Raw genomic sequence first — 20,607 nt, 5'->3', positions numbered from 1 at the left:
CCCGAAAACACAAACAGGATACTGATAGTTGCGCATTCAGCTCACAACAAACAGAGCATGAAGTGTTGTGGCTGGGAAAGAGCTTAGGAAGCAAAGATGCAGAGTCCTGTCTTTAAAAAACACAATCACAATTTACACTAATAATAACTGAATTTCTCAGTAGTAAAGAACTGGGTCTGAGCTACTCTAACACCCATCTCTTCTAAGGTTTCAAAGAGAGGGGAAAATATCCAAGAATTTACACAAAGAGAGAGATCTCAAAGCACACAGCACAGTCACAACATGCTAAGATGTAAAAAGCTAAAGTCAGAAGTAAAGGCTTGCGGTAAGAAGGCATCCATTCTACACAACCAAACAGAATGCCAGTAGAAACAAAGAGAAGATAAGAAATTAGCTATATTCCAATTGTCATACAGGGGACATGGGGGAAAGGGAAACCCCCAGCCTATTCTAAGCTAACTAACTTGTTCTTCATTCAGGACTAGAGACTTGGACAGTGTGAAGTTGAATCCCAACAACTGGCACTCATGTGGATTGGTAGATGCCGGATAATATATTTCTTGTTGCTTAGTTAGTTAGGCCTAACTAATACTATACCCCATATTATCATAAACTCTGAATTGACTTGATATAAATATTGGAATACAGTCATTAAAAGCCAATGAAGATCATGAAGGACAAACATAATGTAACACGGTTTCACTGCATTATATAAAAAGTTTTGCCCATGCAGTTAAATGGTAGTTACGGTAAAATTTATTTTAATGTAAAGTATTTAAAGCATTTTTTTCAGTTGTTTTGCTTGATACCAAAGGAAATTTTAAATAATACTAATAATAGCATGAATAAATCCTACCCTTCCCCCTCACCTCCCTACTATACATTGTGGGAAAATATAAATATAATAATAATAATAATAATAATAATAATAATAATAATAACAAAATAATAATAGTAACAAAATAGTAAAGAGTAGAGACATCAGACTGGCAACCAAGATCCATTGCCTAGTCAAAGCCATGGTCTTCCCTGTAGTCACCTACGGAGGTGAGAGCTGGACCTTAGGGAAGGCTGAGCGAAGGAAGAGAGGCGCTTTTGAGCTGTGGTGTTGGAGGAAAGTGCTGAGAGTGCCTTGGACTGCGAGAAGATCCAACCAGTCCATCCTCCAGGAAATAAAGCCCGGCTGCTCACTGGAGGGAAGGAGACTAGAGATAAAGTTGAAGTCCTTTGGCCACATCATGAGGAGACAGCAAAGCCTAGAGAAGACAGTTATGCTGGGGAAAGTGGAAGGCAAAAGGAAGAGGGGCCGACCAAGGGCAAGAGGGATGGATGGCATCCTTGAAGTGACTGGACTGACCTTGAAGGAGCTGGGGGTGGTGACGGCCGGCAGGGAGCTCTGGCGTTGACTGGTCCATGAGGTCACGAAGAGTCGGAGACGACTGAATGAATGAACAACAACAACAATAGTAACAACTTTGAAAAAGGAGACAAAGGAGGGCCTGATTCTGGCAGCCCAAGAACAAGCTATTCGAACCAATGCCATCAAAGCCAGAATTGAAAAGTCGACAACAGATCCCAAATGTAGACTCTGCAAGGAAGCAGATGAAACAACAGATCACATCCTGAGCTGCTGCAAGAAGATCGCACAGACAGACTCCAAGCAGAGGCACAACACAGTTGCTCAGATGATTCATTGGAACTTGTGCCACAAACACAATCTGCCTGCGACAAAGAACTGGTGAGATCACAAGCTGGAAAAAGTTACAGAGAATTAACATGCCAAACTCCTCTGGGACTTCCAGATTCAGATAGACAGAGTTTTGGAGCATAATACTCCTGACCTCACGATCGTGTTAAAAAACAAAGTATGGATCGTCGATGTCGCAATCCCAGGTGACAACAGGATTGAAGAGAAACAACTGGAAAAGATAACATGATATAAGGATTTAAAGATTGAACTGCAAAGACTCTGGGTCCCAGTGGTGATCGGCACATTGGGTGCAGTGCCTAAAGACCTTGGCCTGCACTTAAACACAATCGGCGCTGACAAAATTACCATCTGCCAGCTGCAAAAGGTCACCCTACTCGGATCCGCATGCATTATTGGCCAATACATCACACAGTCCTAGACACTTGGGAAGTGTCCGACGTGTGATCCAATACAACAGCCAGCAGAGTGATCTTGTCTGCTGTGGACTCATCTTGTTATGTTCCAAATAATAATAATAATAATAATAATAATAATAATAAACCTAAATAAATGACAGGATGTTTTGCAATAAGGTTTGCCTTTGCCCTCCTCTGAGGCTGAGAGAGTGTGACTTGCCCAAGGGAACTCATGTATGTTTTATAGAAATGTATGTCTTTTACAGAACTGCCTTTTAATATGTGTGTTTGTAGAATTTTTATAGTACTTGTGTGTTTTCGACTGTGCTGTGACCCACCTCAAGCTATGGGGAGAGGCAGGTAAGAAATACATCGTCATCATCATCATTAAAAGGGGATTTTAACCCAAGTTCAATGTACAAATTTGGCTAATAAATCCATTTCCAAACCAACTGCTTCTGCAGCCATCGGTCTTAACTGGAGCTGCACAATGTTTCCTGCTTTGCAGTCAAGCATATATTTTTGGATTGTGTGATGGCTTGAGAGCTCGTCTCTCTCCTCTGTCATTTGGTAGGAACAGCGTCTGTGGACATTCAACTTTGGACAACTTTGTAGCTGACCGCGACCATGACTTCTCGGAAGAGACGGGACTCCGAAAAACATGAAATAGGTGAGAGCTGTGAGAACACTATGTCTGCCTAACCCATCTGGACTACTGAGATCAGCTCCATTGTTCTTAGAAGCCTGTGCTTCATAATCCCATCATCTCCATGCCATCAAGATAGCTTTACTCTGTATTTCCAGGCGGTGTCCTCCCATGGGGGGCAGCCGACCAGTCCTTCACTCTAGAGCAGGCATGGGCAAAATTTGGTCCTCAAGGTGTTTTGGACTTCAACTCCCACAATTCCTAGCTGCCTTTCTCCCCTGCCTACCAATCCTGGTGTGGATCCTGGCCAGCCTCTTTTCTGGCCAACCGGAGAGAGGGGAGGGACAATTCAAACTCAGAAAATGTTCACTTGATTGTATAAAAACGGGTTGTGCAGCATATGTTCTTTATGCTTGTACTTTTGGGCAGGAGCCCACATGCAACCATTCTTAGCCAGAATGCCTGTCTTTCTATCTTCACATCTAGAGAGTCTTTAATCTAGATCTCTGATTATTAATTTTGGTTAGCAATGGTTGCCAGATTGTGCCCTCATAATTATAGTCTAAATACCATATTACTATTTTGGAGCTGCTGAAATGGCAGGGAGAACGTTTGAGGAAAAGAGACAAAAGAGAGTTCCTGGGGTATGTAAAAGCACGGTTTATTTTTGGTTGGCGGCAACCGGATATGGACCCTGCTGGTGTTCCAGAAAACAGGGTGATGAACAAAGGAATTGCCTTGGTTTACATACCCTTTAAAGTAATATGCATGCATCATACAAGCATCACAATGTGCATCACAAAATCCCACTATTACATTGTCTTCAATAGCATATTTTAACTTCAACACCTTTAATCTTCTATTAAGCACCTTTATCTAAAGAGCTGCTATTAGTGTACCATCCTGTGACCCATTGTGCCAGAGTGTCTACTGACAGCAAGAACTTCCATATATCTTAAGATAAGTCATTTCCTGGTACGAGGAATTCTTAATAGCCAGGCTACATCATTAATCTTATGATAAACCCTGCTTGGTATGAAATGGAAGAGTCTCTTGATATTTGCCAGAAACCTTAGACATTCCTTTCCATAGACCCTGGCCTCTTTCTGGCCTCTTTGTGGCATCTAATTTGCAGCTTCTCTTCCCAAGTGAATGTTCATGCATACGTATCCCTTTGTGATTTCATAAATATTTCCTAATTCCTATTTCTAATATGGTTACATCCAATATATTTTATAATACATGTGTTATGTATTTCCATCATGCCTTCATCACTGCCACGTAACACTCTTGACTCATGTTCAACTTCTGGTGTACTAAGACCCCTAGATCTCTTTCATGTGGACTGATTTCAAGCCAAGAGTCACCCATCCTACTTCAATGTTATTGCTGCCTCAATGTATCATCAAAGGCTTTCATGGTCAGAATCACTGGGTTGCTGTGAGGTTTTTGGGTTATGTGGCCATGTTCCAGCAGTATTCCCTCCTGATCTTTCAGCTCCATCTGTGGCTGGCATCTTCAGAGGTTCTGTTGGAAGTGAGGCAAGTGGAGTGTGTGTGGAATAATATCCAGGGTGAGAGATAGAACCCTTGTCAGTTTAAAGAAAACTTGAATTAGCATTTGAGCAGCCATTAAACTGTAAAGTCAATTGGTGAGGGTATCTGCATAGAGGTTGCCTTGTGTCTGTTGTCTGAAGGCATCCTGTGCTTGAGAAGTGTTACTGACACTTTATTTATGTCATTGAAGGCTTTCATGGCCAGAATCACTGGGTTGCTGAGTTTTTGGGGCTGTATGGCCATGTTCTAGTGGCATTCTTTCCTAACATTTTGCCTGCATCTATGGCAGGCACCCTCAGAGGTTCAGAGCTCTGTTGGAAATGAGGCAAGTGGGGTGTATATATATTTGGACATTCCACAGATATATATACACTCCACTTGCCTCACATCCAACAGAACCTCTGAAGATGCCATTAGCAACATGTGCAAGCTAAATGTCAGGGGAGAATGTAGCTGGAACATGGCCATATAGCCTGAAAAACTCACAGCAACCCAGTCCTGTTGCTATTCTTGCCACTGAAAGATCGAACTGATCCTATTCCTCCAAAGGGGCCTGCTGCCTTTGGGACGTGATGAAAGGTGCTATTCAGGCACCAGCATTCACCTATATGTTCTGTAACCCTCCAACTGTACCAGTCCCAGTTAATCCTCTGTCATTCCACTTTCTCAGCTGCTTTTAAAATAACCTTACTTTTTTCTTTTGTCATTTCTTCTGCAGAACTCGAGAAAAATGAGGATGACTTCTGTTTGTCCTTAGCCAAGGCTCTCTGTTGGATTGACCCACCAGAGACAGTTGGGCTTTACGTACCAGTGGGATACTTTAAAAAAGATTTCGTGGACAAGGTTCAGTGTGAGTGCAGGTCTTTTTTTGTTGTGGGGATTAATGGAAGGAAGTCCTTTTGTACACACTCATACACCCAATATTTACACTTTACATTCTGTGCAGGAATTTGCACGATTCTTCTGCATTAAGAGAAAATGGGTCAAAGGTGGCAAAGATTCTCTCCCGGTTTGTCTCAAAACGACTGGCAACCCCTTATTTGTGTTGTGGTCATTCATTTTGGATTTGCCTATCCACTATAAGCATTTCATTATAGTGTTTTCAAAACTGTGATGCAGTAGATAAACATCATGGCACATCCTCTGAGCTAGACTCATTGGATTCCATTTGCATTTTCTATGTTTCTGCTACAAAAGCACCCAGGTTGAGGAATGCACATCATTAAAACATAAGAAGCAACAAACACTGTAAGACACAGGTTCAAATTTCCACCTGGGTGATTTGTGGGCTAGTCACACTATCTCAGCCTCAAAGAAAGGCAAGAGCAAACTCCCTCTGAATAAATTCTGCCAAGAAGAAACCCTTGTGATACTTTTGTCATTGAAATGCCTTGAAGGCACATGCAACAACAACAATAAACAAAAAACAACAACAATGTGTTGTCAAAGGCTTTCATGGACACCCCGGTGGCGCAGTGGGTTAAACCCCTGTGCTGGCAGGACTGAAGACCAACAGGTCGCAGGTTCGAATCTGGGGAGAGGCGGATGAGCTCCCTCTACCAGCTCCAGCTCCTCATGCGAGGACATGAGAGAAGCTTCCCACAAGGATGATAAAACATCAAAAAAATAATCTGGCGTTCCCTGGGCAACGTCTTTGCAGACAGCCAATTCTCTCACAACAGGATGCTCCTGACACGACAAAAAAAAAATGGACAGAATAATTGGGTTTCTGTGAGTTGTCTAGGCTGTCTATGTTCCAGCAGCATTCTCTTCTGATGTTTCGCCTGCATCTGTGGCTAATGACATTCTCAGAGGTTCTATTGCTAATGAGGCAAGTGGGGTGTATTAGGCGTGAGTAATCAAAAAGAAAGAAAAAAGAAAAAAAAAGAAGAAGTTCTAAGCTGTATTCTAAAGTAGGGGGCGCTGGCTCTTCGTTTCTAAAGTCCTTTCCAAATTTTGGGGGTAAAAACGTCAAAACTTTAAGAAACTTCCAAATCTTTATTAATGGTGGTTGTGCATAGGGAAAACATCAATGGCAGTGGGGAAACTTCAGGGGCTTCTCTCTCCCTCATGCTGATGAAACTTACTACAGTGGTAGAAGGCATTTACTATTGTTAGCACACCAAATTTCAGAACCTTTGACTTATCCATGGACTTTTGGCGAATTTTCAAAGTTCTTTAATAATAAAAATCTGTTCCTGGTTCCAAAGGGTTATTTTCGGTTTCATTGGGTGGTCTTTACTTTGAAAGTAGTTGTTCTACTCCAGAAACTTTGTTTCTGTGGCACAAACTGTTAAATTGATGGAGAATAGAAATTATTAATAGTACAGACACCATCAAGGGACAGCTAGACTGACCCCCTTCTTCTGGACAGAAAGGCACCATCCAAACTCTCCTGACATCCATTTACTTCCTCTGTTGAGTTGGAGGGGACCTAGGTGTGACTTGAAACATTCACACTTGCTTCCAACCCGGACTTTCCACAGATATATAAGCCTCACTTGCTTAATTTCCAACAGACCTCACACCCTCTGAGGATGCCTGCCATACATAGATGCAGGCAAAACGTCAGGAGAGATTGCTTCTAGAAAATGGCCATACAGTCCAAAAAACCTACAACAACCCAGTGATTCCGGCCCTGAAAGCCTTCGACAATACATCAACTCACCTCTGAGGGTGCTTGCCATAGATGCAGGCGAAACGTCAGGAGAAATGCCTCTAGAACATGGCCATATAGCCCGAAAAAACCCACAAGAACTGAATACATCACCGTTTGGAGAGATGTATTTTCATTTTTTTCTACAAGCTTCTACATAATCTGTGACCTAGAACTCTTCCTTTCCACTTCAGATTACATGAACGAGAACAAACAGGAAGGTTGCGGGAAGCTGACTTTTTTCAAGCTGGTTGAAGCCATATTCTTGATGTTTTTCTACTTTCATATCCCACTCCCAACATCAGATGACAAGTCAAGAGTACATAACATCTTTATTCATTGTAGCGCCTGGGAATGTGCTGGAAGTGATCGCGTCTGGGCGGGCCTCATTACCGCCTTGTGTGATGGCATCATAAAACATTTTGGTCGATTCCCTATGAGCGTCTACCGGACTGTGGGCCGGAAGGGTGACAATACCAAGGACAGCAATAGAAACAGGAAATGGATCAGCAAGAAGTACCTCTGTCTACCCTTATGGGTTGCAACCCTTCTGATTTATGGAGTGGCTATTGGACTTTTTGTCTTCATCTGCCTTTATGGCTTCCCAGTTGGCAGCTTAACCGGAGACTTCATTGTGTTGCTTGAGGTCATCACTGGCATAGGGCTTGTAGTCCCAGCATTCCCGGCAGCCAAGAAGGTCTACAATTTGATTTGGAATGTGCTGGTCACCCAGAAGGCCCAGCTGGAAAAGCAGATGAACCGGACGGACGTCAGCGCCCAGCTGGGCTTTATGGGCAAAGTCAAGAAGGAAGTCAATACCATCATCGAGTATCTCCAGTTCATGGAGACCTTCCAGGACAGGAAGCTCCAAGTTGTTCTGAAGATCACCAACTTGGACCGATGTACCCCCAACAAAGTGGTGCGTGTCCTTGATGCAATGAACATCCTCCTCTCTGACTCCAAGTCCCCATTCATCTCCATCTTGGTGGCTGACCTGAATGTGATTGTGAAATATGTGGAAAGCGAGGTCAGCAATGGCTACGAGTTCCTCAACCACATCATCACCCTGCCTTTTTCCTTCCCCAAGATGGATGAAAAGGACAAAAAAAAAGTGCTCGAAAAAATGGTGAACTGTAGGGTGAAGCATGAGAAAAAGCTTGAAGGTGACAAGAAATTGGAAGATGACCAGCAAAACTCGGATAAGGGCCTGAATGAGTCAAAGCCATGCAGTTGCTGTAAATCTGCTGATCGGAAGCTGTGTGGCAGATGCGGAGATGACAGCCATTTGCCTTTGGTGGTTGTCTCTTCTATGAAGAAAGAAGAAGAAGAAGAAGAAGTCAACTTGATAAACAAGGCCCTTCGCTATCTGGAGAATGAAAACATGATGAAGTATGTGATTAGCAGCAAGCTGCAAATGAAACGGATAATCAACACCATCGTGGTCATGGCCAGGCTCATGGTGAAGAAGCATGGTCCAAGCAAGTTTTGTCTGCAAAAGGTGACATCTTGGGTGGTCCTTGCCAACCAGTGGCCCTGCAGACTAAGCTGGATCTTGCAGTGCATAGAGGACGATGAGCAAATGGGAGGTTTTTCCGAGGAGCAAGACTCGAAAGTTACCCTGTCCGACGTGTATGAGAGGTACATGGAAGAATTTGATGGTTTAAAAGACGAACTGAATAAGCTATTGGAACTGGATGGGGACCCAGAGCTTTTCCAGAATTTCCTTGACAGAGAGTTTGAGGTGGAAGACTCCAAAACTTCCCTTGAAGTGCAGAAGACCAAGTTCCAGGTGGAGGATGTCAAAACCTTCCTGCCCTGCACAGTCAACCTGGACTCTTCCTTAAAGAGGTACATGGAGCTTGGGCGAAGCAGCTGCAACCTTAAGTGGACCAAGAAAACTGACAGGTTTTCTAAAAGCATCCTCTTGGAGATGTCTGAAGAAGAGATCTGCGAGAAGGTAAGTAAATAGGCATAGAATATGCATAGGGACCATGAAGGCATCTAGTCCAACCAACTGCAATGCATTTCTGAAAGGTATCCACCAAACTTGTTGGAAACAGAAACCTTCTCAAGCCTCCACTGGTTATTTTTTATGTATATAATTTGCTTACCGTATTGCATATGTGTATTAGTATGCAATTTGACTTTAACTCTTAGTTGTGGGAGGGGCTGCAAACCATGTGATCAGGACTGGGCTTGTTCAGGGCTCAGACTCCATTTTGGAACAGTTTTGCTTTCAGACGCCAGTAAAGAAGTATGCCTTAGAGACTTCAGTAGAAACAGATTTATGCTTTTAGCAGTTAATTCAAACAGACTACAGAGAGACGCTATTAGACTCTCAAAACAGAGAAATGATTTGGACAATGGACAACTGATTCTAAGAATGATGCCCTGTGTTACCTACCCAGAGAAACTACTTCAAATTTATTTGTAACTGGATTGCTAAGCAAAATATTTGTATGCTGAATACATGAACTATGTTACTTTTAAAGAAGTCTACTTATTTTTGTCTCTTGACAGCATGATTTAAAGGCAAATATATTTTAAGGGAGAGTAGATGTTTTGGGGCAACTAAAAGGAACACTTCTGAAACTCTGCTGTGTGTGTGTGTGCGTGTGTGTATGTATGTATACACATATACATAGACATATGCATATATATATATATATATATATATATGAATGAGAATGAATCCCATTATCCCAAAAGGTAATGACTCTTAACAGGTCATGCTTTTACCAAGAGGTTATGGCATCATTTTTCAAAAAGTTATGACTTTTAACAAGGTCATGCCTTTCCAAAGATCATAAAATTTCTAAAAGGTTCTGGAGATTTCAATTTTCCAAAAAAAAAAAGTGCTTCTGTTGTGAGGGGGAGAAGAGGAAAGAGTAATACACACACAACACCCATGCTAGGTAGGCCTGTGAATTCCTCCTCTCATGGCCTCTTCCAGCTACGCTATGGGACGGACTGTTTCCAAGGCAAGCAGTTGGTTCCGATCTCCACAACGCTGCAGAGTCTTGGTGACAGTTAGCAGAGATTTTATAGCACAGCCTCTGACCATGTATCATAGCTCACCTGCTTGAATAAGCGCTTAAGCTCTGGCTTTCATCCAAACTCTTTGGAGGTTTATTCTTCAGTCGTTGCTACGTGCAACTATTTACAGGTCTATTTATTTATTTTATTTACTTATTTATTTATTTACTATTCTTGTATACCGCTGTATCTCAAGCCCGAGGGCGACTCACAGCGGTTTCCAGACAGCAAACAACAAAGACAATAAAAACAGCAATAACCAATATACCATAACAGTTAAATTACACATTTCCATTTCTAGCTAATAAACAATAATCAATACACAGTTATCACAATTCCCCCCCCCCCCCCGATCGCCTCATCATCCAAGCGTGATCCAAATTCGACGTCCATTGTTCCGTTCCTATGTTCAAATTACCAGAATTGCACTGAATTACTCAAACGCCTGCACAAACATCCAGGTCTTCAACTTTCTACGGAATGTCATGAGAGATGGTGCCAGCCTAACATCTACAGGAAGGGCGTTCCACAGCCGAGGAGCCACCACCGAGAAGGCCCTATCTCTCGTCCCGCCAACCGTGCTTGAGAGGCTGGCGGGATCGAGAGCAGGGCCTCCCCGGAAGATCTCAAAGTCTGGGTGGGTTCATAGGCCGAGATGCGGTCAGCTAGGTATCTTGGGCCGGAACCGTTTAGGGCTTTATAGGCCAGTACCAACACCTTGAATTGGGCCCGGTAGCAAATCGGCAGCCAGTGGAGCTGGTGCAACAGGGGGTCTACTATCAGTATATAGAGATACACACAAACATAGCAAGACACTCACACGACGAAGATGGCAATGGATTACAGATGCAGAGAGATCCATGGCAAAGCATCTAAGATGGCAGGCAGCAAGCACATGGCAAAGAGGAAATTCACATATACGGCCGGGATCACAAGATATGACTCAGCTGTCCCTCTTACTCCAATTCAAATCAGATAATCTGAGATCAGATCCTGGGATATAGGGCAGCCGATGTCCAGCCTATGTCAGGACTACCTACCCAGAACTTAGCTGTTTCACCCGCCATTTGCTTCTCCAATTTAAACTCGTCTTCCAAGTTTTTCAACAGCTTTGAATATGTCCCAGTTCTTTGTCTTCCACTTTGCATCTTCATGTTCAGGTTTTAGTTGCTGCAAATTGAGTTCAGAGTTCTCACACAGCTCGCATTCGATTTACTCAAAGAGAGAGAGGAGAGATCAGAATTTCCCCCTTCCCAATCGGTTCAAGCAAAGGCAAACTGCTGCATCCTCTCTTAGCTTGAACACTCTTCCTCATGAACAACTTTTGGCATCACTTAATGTTGTTTGTCCACACCTGTTCTGATTTCCATATGTGAAAAGGGAGTGGGTATGCTAGCTACAGGTTATTATACAACCAGCAGGGCATTGATTGGTTTCCAAGTGTTGATGTGCAGCGTTTGCAACTGTCAAAACCCCCTCTCTTACTTTCTTTTACAGATGGACAGTCTTCGTCTGGAAAATGCCCAGAAGTACAAAGAGATGTTGAGGAAGCATCGCTTGAATGGCCAGGCGCTGCTGTACAGCAACCAAAGGGAGATCAAGAATACCCTTGGCATGAACCTTAGGGATTGGGTGGCCTTCCGCATGCATTTTCTTGGGTCGGTCCCTGTGGGGGGTTTACGCCCTTCCACTTTCCCATTCTATTACTTTGCTGAAAAAAAACAGCTTGGCTTGCAGAAAAGCTCACCTCTTAAGGAAGAAGATGGTCCTTATCCAAGCAAACTATCAAACGATAATACTTCTCAAAGCTGGTTCCTCTCCACATAAACTGGACAATTCCAATCCCCCAAAGAAATTGTGGGGAAATTAGCACAGGATATAGACCAGAACAGTTCAAGCAATGTAAGGAAATAAGAACTTTAACAGATAGAAGTCAGGGATTTTCTGTCCCCAGATAATTAAAGAGGAACTCCTGAGCTTCTTATCAACCACCATTTCAAGTATCCGAAGACCCCAGATTGTTTGTGCTCTTTGTCTCCATATTGTTTGCATAAAACTGTGTTTTAATTGGTTTTAATAGGTGAGTTAGTCAATCAACACTTCCCTCAATTCATTAGTGATAGTGCAAGTGAGGTCTAATTTAGGCTAGGAACGCGGCTACAGAGGGTCCATGCCTGGCGAGTGTTGACACTAAAGCCCGAAAGTGAAGAACACAGTTATCTCTCAGTTCAATTGGGGCAATCAGTTGAGTGAGTTTCAGCCGGCGATATCAGATCTAGAGCGGAAACCGCCTGCTGATCTGTACATGTACACAATGGATTTATGGCTGGGCTGCGGGAAAGGAAATTATTCTAATTCATGTAGGTGTCCTTGGCAAACTATAAATCATCGGAGTGGTTAAATCAAGTGAGGAGCATTCCTGATTGATGTTGGAAAATGTATTGATTTCTGATGTTTCTCATATATCTATCAACTGTCGGTCATTGAAAACCGTTGTGTCCCTGCTGACAGGTATAAGGATAGGAGAACCATCACTTGAGTTAGGAAGCTGCCTTGCTCAACTTTTAGAAAGGTTACAGTTTTTACAGTTTTTATTCCACTGACCTCAGCCCAAGAAGGACTGTTAGCCCAAGTCTGAGGAAGGGTTCAATAGCCAGGATCCTATGCTTATACCTTGCCGTGTTTCTTTATGGTTGCTATGTATTTGGCTAAAGTGGAAATGTTATGCATGAATTAATATGCTACCGATATTCGTATGCATGTCCGAATAGTATTGATATGATAAATTTTCTTTTAATTTTATATATATATATATATATATATATATATATATATATATATATAGGGAGTTAGAGTACATGGGAAAACGGCTTGTTAGCTGCTTTAGGAGAGATAAAGCAGAATATAAATAATAATAAGATAACAATGGCAGAGCAACGAACGGGACATGATCTTATGAACTTGTTTAGACAAATTCCTGGTTTTCATTAGTAAAACGATCCAAAGTCTTTCTGATGCCAAAAATGGGGCATGTGACCATGTTTTTGATTACCTGACTAATGAAAGAAATGTGTATTGTCAAATGGGAAACTAGAGTGCAAAGTGTTAGAAACAGACAAACTATAAATCCCGCGATGCTTAAGATGCTTGTCAGTTTACTGGGATATTGTCGCTTGTTCCTGCTTTTCTTAAATAAAGCTTTACTCCTTCAAAGTGTGCTTCTTTTTTTTTTGAGACAGAGGGACAGAGCCTGACAGAGTCTCAAAACTCTGTTTGTTTCATACCCTTTGACCACTGTACCCCGGTTTGCTCCTGATAAGATAAATCAAGCAACACCACTGTCAGATGTGTCTAAGATCGAGATTCTTCACTCCTCAAAGCAGCAGGTGCAAGAAAACGGAGCTTGTTGAAACCTGTGCTGGAATCAACCAAATCTCACCTCCATCATTGATGATACTGAGAATCAATGATCAGTATCATCAATGAAGAAGCAGAGATAGTAGGTTCTCGTATGCACCAAAACACCCCATCCAGCAACACTTCACTACATGGAAACCTTTCTGTTTCAGTGACTATGGGTGGGCAATTTCATATGTGTTTGAGTTCAAACCCTAACAAAAATGTATGCAAAATATCCAGTTGCTTTGAGTCTCGTTTAAGAGAGGAAAGCGGGATATGAAGAATAATAATGATAACAACAATGACAACAACATAAACCTAAACCGCCCCAATCACTCTTGAAGGGGAAAATTGTTTTTAGGGGAACAAATGCCAGGATCATAGACCTTGCTATGTTCCTTTATGGTTCTGCCTGGTATTATTTTTTACCTGGGAAGTCAACACAATGCCATTCTGTGATGCCTTCAGGCCTCGGGTGGAAATCTGCATTTTCCTTGGAAGCAACTTGAACAAATGCTCACTTCAGTTCTTGGATGCAAACAGAGACTCATGAAAGAAGGCTCATTCCATCTGTAGCGAAATTGCTACTCTATGTTAAATTTTTGGTGTATAGCTCTATGTTTACCAATGGCAGATAGGGAAGAATAGCCCCAGACAGAGTAGCAACAGCAGAGATAGTATTCATTTGCATATGGAAGCCGATTGGTCAGATGCAGATTAGATTAGGCCCAGGATTTAAACAGGTTGCTAGGCCAAAATGACAGTTGGGGAGAGCTGAGCTAAACATTCCAAAGGGGCGGAGCCAAAGTTTAAAAATAGGCAGTTAGAGAGTCAAAAGTGTTAGTTAGGATTTGCTGTTTGTGAGGTACAGTTAGAGAGTTAGGGATTCCTGTTTGTGAGAGACAGTTAGGAACTTCTGTGAGAGAAAGGAGTTAGGAACTCCTGTTAAATAAGCAGTTATGAAGTTGTGTTAAAGTCTTCTGATATATAGAAGTAGTTAGTTAAATATAGCCAAAGTTTTAGGAACATAAAGAAAGAAAATAATCTCAGTCAAAAGTGTGTAAAGCAAGTAACATGTTTGTGAATGTGAAACATTGAAAGTCTATTTCAGAAAAGTAAACTAAGTATATTATATTGATTGTAAGCCTCAAGATTGCAACAAAACACAAACTCTAACTACAAGCGTTGGAGCCAGAAGTTATAAATAAACTGTGTTACTTTGTTATACAGAAGTGTGTGTCTCAGTGCCTCTACAAAGAATAAACAGCACACAGAAAGTCCCAGCTAATATAAAAGAAGGAACTGAATCATTATAAGAGCAAAAAGGTTTTGCCTAAATAAAGAAATAGGCTCTCTCCCTCGCTACAGTATAAATTGGTGGCAGTAATATTAAGTTTCTTTACACCATCATTCCTTCCTTGAGTCTCTTCTAAGTTCCTAAGATAAATATAGGGATTCAGTTCACAGAAGGAGTCCTACGTCTTCCCCCCATTCATAGTAGCTCATTTCTGGAAAAGAATAGACTCCTATTGATGCATTCCACAATGGCTCATTTCTGGAATAGTATCTTAGAGTTGGAAGAGACCTCATGGGCCATCCAGTCCAACCCCATTCTGCCAAGAAGCAGGAAAATTGCATTTAAAACACCCCTGACAGATGGCCACCCAGCCTCTGTTTAAAAGCCTCCAAAGAAGGAGCCTCCACCACACTCTGGAGCAGAGAGTTCCACATTTACACAGCTCTCTCTCTTGCAACCAGGAAGTTTTTCCTAATGTTCAGGTGGAACCTCCTTTCCTGTAGTTTGAAGCCATTGTTCCATTGCATCCTAGTCTCCAGGGCCACAGAAAACAAGCTTGCTCCCTCCTCCCTATGACTTCCCCTCATCTCTTTATCCCTGGCCCTCATCATACCGCCGCCTTCTCTTCTGCAGGCTAAACATGCCCAGCTCTTTCAGCTGCTCCTCATAGGGCTTGTTCTCCAGACCCTTGATAATTTGAATCACCCTCCTCTGGACATGTTTCAGCTTGTCGACATCTCCCTTCAAGTCCAGTGCCCAGAATTGGACACAGTGTGATTCCAAGTGTGTTCTGAACCAAGGCAGAATAGAGCATGGGTAGCAGGAGTTCCATGGACCTAGGCACTAGACTCCTATTGATACAGGCCAAAAAGCTCATTGACTTTTTTTAGCTGCCGCATCACATTGTTGGCTCATGTTCATTTTCTTCCCTACGAGGACTCCAAAGATCTTTTTCACACGTCCTGCTGTCGAGCAAGGCATCGTCCCCCATTTTGTATTTTTGCATTTCATTTTTTCTGCCTAAGTGGAGTCTCTTGCATTTGTCCCTGTTGAACTTCATTTTGTTGGTTTTGGCCCATCATCTCTCTGTCAAGATCGTTTTGAATCCTGCTCCTGTCTTCTGGAGTATTGGCTCTCCCTCCCAATTTGGTCCCATCTGCAAACTTGATGATCCTGCCTTCTAAACCTTCATCTAAGTCATTAATCAAGATCCTGAGCAGGACGGAACCCTGCTGATGGCACTCCACTCCTCACTTTTTTCCAGGATGAAGAGGAAGCATTGGGGAGAATCTCCCCCTTGGGTTCCTTCACTTAACCAATTACAGATACACCTCACCCTAGTTTTGCTTAGCCCACATTGGACTAGTTTCCTTGCCAGAAGGCCATTCCTTGTCAAAGGAAGACCTTCCTGAAATCCAGATACTCTCCGTCCACGGTGTTCCCTGCGTCTACTGAGCTAGGGTAGACATTGTTGCTTTCATCTTGGGTTCCACATTACAAAGCCAACTTGAATGTACCCATTAAATCGGCAGGGTGCATGTAGATATTGACTCTCAATTTACCAGCTGATTCAGTTTGACTACTAAAGTTGAGTCTGCAAATTGTTGTTACTGTTATTAATTTTATATTTCACCCTTTCCCCTCCAAGTCTGAGATTAAGGCCTGCCGTCATGTTCAAATACATACCAAGGGTCAACATTAAAAGGGAAACCTTGGATGTAGCCACTGAAAAGATTCTAACTTTTCAATAACTAAAGCAGTAAAAAGGGCTCTGTGTTTTCCTTCTTCCCTTCCTTACTTCTTTCTTTCCTTCCTTCCTCTTTCCTTTCTTCCTTATCTTTCTTCCATCCTTCCTGTCATCCTTATCTTCCTTTCTTATCTTCCTTTATCTTCTTTCTTTCTTTCCTTCCTATCATCCTTATCTTCCTTTCTTATCTTCCTTCCTTCCTTCCTTCCTTCCTTCCTTCCTTCCTTCCTTCCTTCCTTCCTTCCTTCCTTCCTTCCTTTCCCTCCTTCATACCTATCACCCTTTCCTTTGTCTTCCTCCATCTGGCCTTTTTTCGGAAGTCACCATAACTAATCCTTTGTATCTATATACTTCTGCATATATACGGTATATATTTTAGGGAGTTCTCGAGGTGGAGAGAAGAACCTCTCTCATTCTCGTTCCCACTAGCCGCACTTGAGACGGGGTGGGACAGAGAGGAGGGACCCTCAGCCAACTGCAGCACTCGTGTTGGTTTGTATACGGCGATGCGGTCTTTCAAATAGTCTGGGCCCGAACCGTTTAGGGTTTTACAAGTTATAACCAGCACTTTGTATTTTGCCTGGAAGCAAATCGGCAGCCAGTGGAGCTGCTGTAATATAGGAGTTGTATGCTCCCTGTGCGGAGCTCCGTTTAGTAATCTGGCTGCCGATCTCTGAACCAGTTGAAGCTTCAAAGGCAGCCCCACATAAAGAGCGTTGTAGTAGTCCAAACAGATGTGACCAAGGCGTGGACTACCATGGCCAAGTACGGGCACAGATGGCGCATAAGTTTTAATTGTGCAAAGGTGCTCCTGGCCAACGCTGACACCTGGGATTCCAAGGTCAGTGATGAGTCCAGGATGACCCCCAGACTACGAACCTGCATCTTCAGAGGGATTGCACATTTGCAGCCCATTTAACACAGGCTGTAATCCCACACCCTGATCCTCCTTCCAAATGACCAGGAGTACCTCTGTTTTGTCTGGATTTACCTTCAATTTATTGGCTCTCATCCAGAAGAGCCAGCCCAGAAGGATACCATGGTTGATGGTATTGAAAGCTGGAGAGGTGCAGGAGAACTAGCAGGGACACACTCCCCTATCTAGTTCTCTTTCTAGATTTCAATCAATGCCATCTCTGTCCCAAAGCCAGGCCTGAAACCAGATTGGGATGGATCCAGATAATCGGTTTCACCCAAGAATCCTTCACTCCTGGAAGGGTTCTTATCATGGGAAAAGGTGTCTCCACTGAAGTTGTGTCACCAATTCTTGTTTCCACAACAAGTCAAACTTTTCCAAAATCCAATTCTCACTGGGACCTGCCAAATTCCACAGGTCTTGATAATCTCTCTTAGGATCTACTCTGCGCCTATAAAGGCACAAACTCCCTGGGAGTTGGCCAGATTGTTTGTGGCACCTGTCTACTTCTGTATTCCAAAGAAAGCAAGGAAAGGAGAAGGGAAAGAGAGGCCCTTACCTGGCGAGGAAGAGGGCAACGTTCCTTAGGAGCGAAAGAGAGACCAGCGGAAGGCAATCCAGGTTCTTGCACGTAAGTAGACCTCCAGTCCTTGGAAAAACTGATTTAAAGCATTTTAAGGGTGTTTTTGCCTGATATCAAGGGAAAAATTTAAGAATACAGTAGAGTCTTGCTTATCCAACATAAACGGGCTGGCAGAACGTTGGCTAAGCAAAAATGTTGGATAATTAAGGAGGGATTAAGGAAAAGCCTATTAAACATCAAATTATGTTATGATTTTACAAATTAAGCACCAAAACATCATGTTTTACAACAAATCAACAGAAAAGCAGTTCAATACATAGTAAGGTTATGTAGTAATTACTGTATTTATGAATTTAGCACCAAAACATATAAGGGTTCTTTCTTTCTTTCTCCCAACCTGGACATTATTCTAGGCAAGAGGCAGACTGCGTTGGTTAATACAGAAAGTTGGATGAGTGAAAGTTGGATAAGCGAAACTCTACTGTACTACTCATAACAATAACATGAAAATTCCTACCTTTCCCCCTCACCTTCCTACTATACATTGTGGGAAAAATATTAATAAATTAATAATAATAATAATAATAATAATGAGTGATCTTGTCTGCTGTGGATTCATCTTGTTCTGTTTCTAATAATAATAATAATAATAATAATAATAATAATAATCATAATACCTATGGAAACCCTATTATGGGAATTTCTTGGCAGGATGTTTTCTTTCCCTCCTCTGAGGCTAAGAGAGTGTGACTTGCCTAAGGGCACCCATGTGTGATTAATGTGTGTTTTATAGGAATGTGTATGTTGTACGGAACTGCCTGTATGTGTATGTATGTTTGTAGAATTTTTTACAGTACTTTTGTGTTTTCGACTGTGCTGTGACGTGCCTCAAGCCATGGGGAGAGACAGGTAAGAAATACATTATTATTATTATTATTATTATTATTATTATTAGAAACACAACAAGTGAGTCCACAGCAGACAAGATCACTTTGCTGGCTGTTCTTTGAATCACACGTCAGACACTTCCCAAGTGCCAAGGAATGTGTGATGTATCGATGAATAATGTGTGCAGATCCCATAGGGTTTGGCCTTTTGCACCTGGCAGATGGTAATTTTGTCAGCGCCAATTGTATTTAAGTGCAGGCCAAGGTCTTGAGGCACTGCACCCAGTGTGCCGATCACCACTGGGACCACCTTGACTGGCTTGTGCCAGTCTTTGCAGTTTGATCTTTAAATCCTTGTATCGTGTCTGCTTTTCCAGTCGTTTCTCTTCAATCCTGCTGTTGCCTGGGATTGCAACATCGACGATCCATACTTTGATTTTTGACATGATTGTGAGGTCAGGAGTCTTGTGCTCCAAAACTCTGTCTGTCTGAATTCAGAAGTCCCAGAGAAGTTTGACGTGTTCATTTTTGTAACTTTTTCTGGCTTTGATCCCACCAGTTCTTTGTCGCAGGTAGACAGTGTTTGTGGCACAAGTTCCAATGAATCATCTGAGCAACGGTGTTATGCCTCTGCTTGGAGTCAGTCTGAGCAATCTTCTTGTAGCAGCTGAGGATATGATCTCTTGTTTCATCTGCTTCCTTGCAGAGTCTATACTTGGGATCTATTGTCGACTTTTTAATTCTGGCTCTGATGGTATTGGTTCTTGGGCTGCCAGAATCAGGCCCTCCTCTGTCTCCTTTTTCCAAGTTCCATTTGTGAGCCACAGCCATGCTTATTATGACATTACTAGTGGTCCCGTGCCACGTGTTGCTGTGGCCCAGTCTGTGCATATGTGTTTTGTGTGTGTATATATGTGAGTGTATGTTTGTGTATATTAGTATATACATGTGTTTGTGTATATATGTGGTTTTGTGCATGCGTTGTAATGTATCTTTTAATTTTTTTAAGTCTCTTCTGCTGTCGAAGGCTTTCATGGCTGGAATCACTCAGTTCTTGTGGGTTTTTTCGGGCTATATGGCCATGTTCTAGAGGCATTTCTCCTGACGTTTCGCCTGCATCTATGGCAAGCATCCTCAGAGGTGAGGTCTGCAACCTCACCTCTGAGGATGCTTGCCATAGATGCAGGCGAAACGTCAGGAGAAATGCCTCTAGAACATGGCCATATAGCCCGAAAAAACCCACAAGAACTGAGTCTCTTCTGCTGTGTTTTTCATTGCTTTTAGGAGTGATGGTCACTCGTTGGCCTGACAGGTGTCTAAATTTGGTCTCAATTTGTCCAGTGGTTTTTGAGGTATGTCAATCCCACAAACGAACATTACATTTTTATTTATATAGATTATTATTATTATTATTAAAAGGTGATTTTAACTCAAGTGCAATGCTCAAACTTGGCTAATAAATCCATTTCCAAGCCAACAGCTGAAGTTCTTTCTTGCCATTAAGGCTTCTGCAGCCATTGGTTTCAACTGAAGCTGCACAATGTTTCCTGCTTTGAATTCATGCATATATTTTGAATTGTGTGATGGCTTGAGAACTTGTCTCTCTCCTCTATCTTTTGGTAGGAACAGCATCTGTGGACGTTCAACCCTGGACAATTTTGTGACTGACCGCAGCCATGCATGCTCCGTACAGAGACGGCTTTAGAAACCAAGGTGAGAGCGGTGAAGGATATGGTTAAATTGAGAGGCAGTAAAAAGTGGCATTCTTTTCTAAGCAT

The 20,607-nt window shown here is 42.4% G+C and overlaps 1 protein-coding gene across 1 annotated transcript; it reads left to right on the top strand.

Annotated features, from left to right (window-relative positions):
* The first annotated feature begins 2,733 nt into the window (after window positions 1–2,733).
* LOC137094873 (NTPase KAP family P-loop domain-containing protein 1-like) lies at window positions 2,734–16,011 on the top strand. The gene is made up of 6 exons (XM_067460792.1): window positions 2,734–2,776; window positions 5,027–5,158; window positions 7,159–8,705; window positions 8,754–8,921; window positions 11,498–11,668; window positions 15,961–16,011. The coding sequence occupies exons 1-6, from the start codon at window positions 2,734–2,736 to the stop codon at window positions 16,009–16,011; spliced, it is 2,112 nt and encodes a 703-aa protein (XP_067316893.1).
* The last annotated feature ends 4,596 nt before the right edge of the window (window positions 16,012–20,607 follow it).

Source organism: Anolis sagrei, chromosome X (genome assembly GCF_037176765.1).
Source record: "Anolis sagrei isolate rAnoSag1 chromosome X, rAnoSag1.mat, whole genome shotgun sequence".
Lineage (NCBI taxonomy): Eukaryota > Metazoa > Chordata > Lepidosauria > Squamata > Dactyloidae > Anolis > Anolis sagrei.
This window is presented reverse-complemented; position numbering and strand designations above follow the sequence as displayed.

Excerpts from the sequence above, each read along its gene's own strand:
- LOC137094873 (XM_067460792.1), top strand. The coding sequence starts at position 2,734 with ATGACTTCTCGGAAGAGACGGGACTCCGAAAAACATGAAATAG. Across the intron at positions 2,777-5,026 it reads CTCCGAAAAACATGAAATAG|AACTCGAGAAAAATGAGGAT; the intron begins GTGAGAGCTGTG and ends TTTCTTCTGCAG. Across the intron at positions 11,669-15,960 it reads ATTTTCTTGGGTCGGTCCCT|GATGAAGAGGAAGCATTGGG; the intron begins GTGGGGGGTTTA and ends ACTTTTTTCCAG.